Genomic DNA, 3633 nt, shown 5'->3' with positions numbered 1-3633 from the left:
ACACTACTCTCGAGCACATAAAGATCATCAACAGATAAGGATAATATCTTATGAATCCAATATTTGATATTATCTTTGTATTGATATTAGAATCCTACTTGGTCAAGGCTCTTACCCGAGTAGAGTCCTGCTCTAACACATGTTCTATCTTGACAAGGTAACCTACCCCTCCAAACCCCTATAAATACAGGTATGTTTCATGATTTATTCATTCATCTCTTATATTCACTTCTTGCTCACACACTCACGCACGCATATTCTCTTGTTCTTCCTTATAGTCACGCTCTTTTACTTTCGAGCACTGACTTAGGCATCGGAGGGGTCACGCCGAAACACCTTCGGCGCCCCCTAACTTAGCTTCTGTCTGTGCAGAGCTCCGTCGTGCCCGACCCGATCCGGTTTATTGAAGATTTGGAGATTCGCTCTACCAGACCGAACCCGGAGAAAAAAATCGACATCATCAATTGGCGCCGTCTGTGGGAAATTGAAGAAAAAGAGTTGAGATGGCTGATGCAAATGGAGTCAACGAAGAAATAAATCAACTTATCACCGCTGCTGTCGAAAGAGCTATGGCTGCAAGGGCGGAAACCAATCCCCCTCCCCCACCACCAGGTCAGAACGCGCAGTTAGAGGAAATCAGGAAACTGAAGGAGGAGATGGAGCTCTTGAAGAAGAAAAAATCCGGATACCTAGCCACGCCAGTGCGGAATATTCCCTTCTCTCCTGAAATATTGGAGTCCGAACTCCCCAAAAACTTTAAATTTCCGCATATTGGGGAATATGATGGGAAAGGGGACCCGGATGAGCATCTGTCCCGTTTTGAGAATGCGGCGTTGTTGCACAGATATTCTGACCCGATCAAGTGTCGGGTCTTTCTCAATACTTTGATAGGACCGGCTCAACAATGGTTCAACTTATTACGCCAAGGAGATATCAAGGAGTTCAAGGATTTCAGCAAGGCCTTCCTACACCACTTTGCTAGTAGCAAAAAACACCCTACGACTACTCTTAGTCTTTTTGCTATCAAACAGCAATGTCAAGAAGATTTGCGAGTATATGTTCGTCGATTTAGTGCCTTGGCCCTGGAAGTACCTACTGCCACCACTGACCTGCTTATCAGTGCCTTTACCCAAGGACTTTCTACAGGGGATTTTCTTAAATCCCTGATCAAAAAACCGCCATCTACTTACGATGAAGTGCTTGCTCGGGCCAAAAAATATGTGAATCTAGAGGAGGTACAATTTTCCCGTATGAATAATGGGATGGACAAGCCACCAAGTCCGAAGAACGCCCGGGCCCCTAACACACCTCGGAGGATGGGACCATCTCCCCGACCCGAGCTGCTTGGGCAATTCACTTCTTTCACTCCTCTAAGGATGGGTAAAACTCAGGCTATGCGAATATGTGAAGAAAAAAGACTTCTACAAAGACCTCCATGGAGCGAGCAGGGGCCCCGTAGACCAAAGTCTGACAAGTATTGTGACTTTCACAATGAGTATGGGCACAATACTAATGATTGTCGTCAACTGGAGCAGGAAATTGAAAGAATAATACAACAGGAGCCAGGGATGAGGGATAGGTTGGCACGACAAAAAGAAGGATATCCCTCGAATAAAAGGAGTCTCGAAGGTCCTGATCATTACGCACCAAGACCCCGACCTGGTCCACCCCAGGGAAATTTCCAACGCCCGAACCAGAATCAGCCCGGGAATAACCAAGGACCACTCCCTCCCACAAAAGGTGCTATCAACATGATATCTGGGGGACCGACTGATGGAGATTCCAATAGGGCAAGGAAGACAAGTAGTCGGAAACTGAGCAACATGGAGATAGCTGACCAGGTGGTTAGAACAGGCCCGACCATTTCCTTTGGCCCGGGTGATTTGAAAGGTTTGTCGGATACTACTCATAATGATGCATTGGTTATTCGAGCTCTGGTCGCTAATTATGACGTAGCCCAAATTTTTGTGGATTCGGGAAGCTCGGTCAATGTACTGTTCCAAGAAACCATAAACCAGATGGATTTGGGGGAATATAAGGTAGAGCCGGTGGTGACGTCGTTGTTCGGGTTCACGGGTCATGCCATCCGACCTACTAGATTGATCAATTTGCCGCTCACTTTGGGCTAGGATCGTACAAGTAAAACTCGGATTGTCAGCTTTATTATCGTGGATGCACCATCAGCATACAACGTTATCTTGGGAAGACCAGCCATGACTATGTTCATGGCCGTGGCTTCCGCACTATATCAAAAAATAAAATTTCCTGTGGGTAATGAAGTGGGAGAGGTCCAGGGAGATCAAAAGATTTCTCGAAAGTGCTATGTGGAAGAGGTACAGATAGAACAAAAGGCAGTCAAAATCAACCATGATGACCGACCCGAGCCGAGAGATCGGGAACAAGTAAACTTATTGGAAGAAAACGCCCATGTTATGGCTGAGGAAGAGTGTGAAGAGATCATAATCTGCCCCCCAACTGGTTCGGTCAAGGTTGCTCAGACGCTAGAACCTATTCTTAAAAAACAGCTAATACAGTGTTTGATGGAGAACAAAGACGCCTTCGCTTGGTCCGTATCCGATCTCTTGGGAGTACGGAGAGAAGTAATGGAGCACAGGTTGTAGTGACCCTTACCCGGATCACCTACTAAATAAAACTTAGGCATGCAATTAACTTAATTAAACAGATATCAGAATAAGACTGCGAAAACCATAAACATTATACAATACCAAGTAAAGGAATCTGTAATTTATCCCAATAATACACAACCAAATCGAATAGCTGTATAAACCCAAACAACAGTAATAAAACCTAGACGAAGCTCCAGCTGGCCAACCACTGACTAGCCCCTCCTGGATCCACCCTCCTCGTCCAATCGCAAACCTGCCCCATGGAATAGGGTGTCCAGAAACACAGAGTACGAGACGTGAGCATAAAACGCTCAGTACGAGAGTATGAGTATACATGCATGCAAAGTGAACTCCCTATAGACTCGAGGTCAAGGATCAGATAACAAAGACAGACCGGGCCCTGGTATGTAGCACGTTGTGTCGTCGCTTCAGGAGGTGGCTCCTATACCGAGATAACCGTGGATACGTCGGACCCAAATCGATGGAAGCCCATCCACTAACAGGATAGGGTACAACCCTACTAACAGACATCTCGAAAGAGATACAGTAAGATGCAAATGAATGCAGCATAATATCATGGAATATAAATCATGCAGTCACATAGTACATGCATACTCAGTCAGGATATCTCGAACAGTACTTTCGTACCTCAAAACAGTGCAAGCTCTACCAACTCTAGGTCCACGCCTATAGTCTGCTCTACACTGTCAAATGATACTACTATCATTAAAGTGCTCTAAAAGCCTTAACTAAGCTATTGCATACTCCTAAATATTTATAGGAAGCAAAAGCTATACCTTCGTCCATCGTTAGCCCTTTGATGTCGATGCCTCAAGAACTTGGGCACAACTCCGCTACGACTACCGAACGCCTCGCCGACCGCCGGGTCAAGCCTAGGAAGGCTAGAACAACTAGAATAGACTAGAAAGGAGAGGGAAACACTCGGAATTGGCAATTGGAAATGAAGCCTTGGCCCTCTATTTATAGAAAACGATCGGAACTTCCG

The 3633-nt window shown here is 45.6% G+C and overlaps 1 protein-coding gene across 1 annotated transcript; it reads left to right on the top strand.

Annotated features, from left to right (window-relative positions):
• Positions 1-503: 503 nt before the first annotated feature.
• Positions 504-2129, top strand: LOC140873080 (uncharacterized). The gene has a single exon (XM_073276066.1). The coding sequence runs from the start codon at positions 504-506 to the stop codon at positions 2127-2129; it is 1626 nt and encodes a 541-aa protein (XP_073132167.1).
• Positions 2130-3633: the final 1504 nt, after the last annotated feature.

Source organism: Henckelia pumila, chromosome 1 (genome assembly GCF_033568475.1).
Source record: "Henckelia pumila isolate YLH828 chromosome 1, ASM3356847v2, whole genome shotgun sequence".
NCBI lineage: Eukaryota > Viridiplantae > Streptophyta > Magnoliopsida > Lamiales > Gesneriaceae > Henckelia > Henckelia pumila.
Note: the sequence above shows the minus strand (reverse complement) of the source record. Positions and strands in the feature narration are given on the sequence as shown.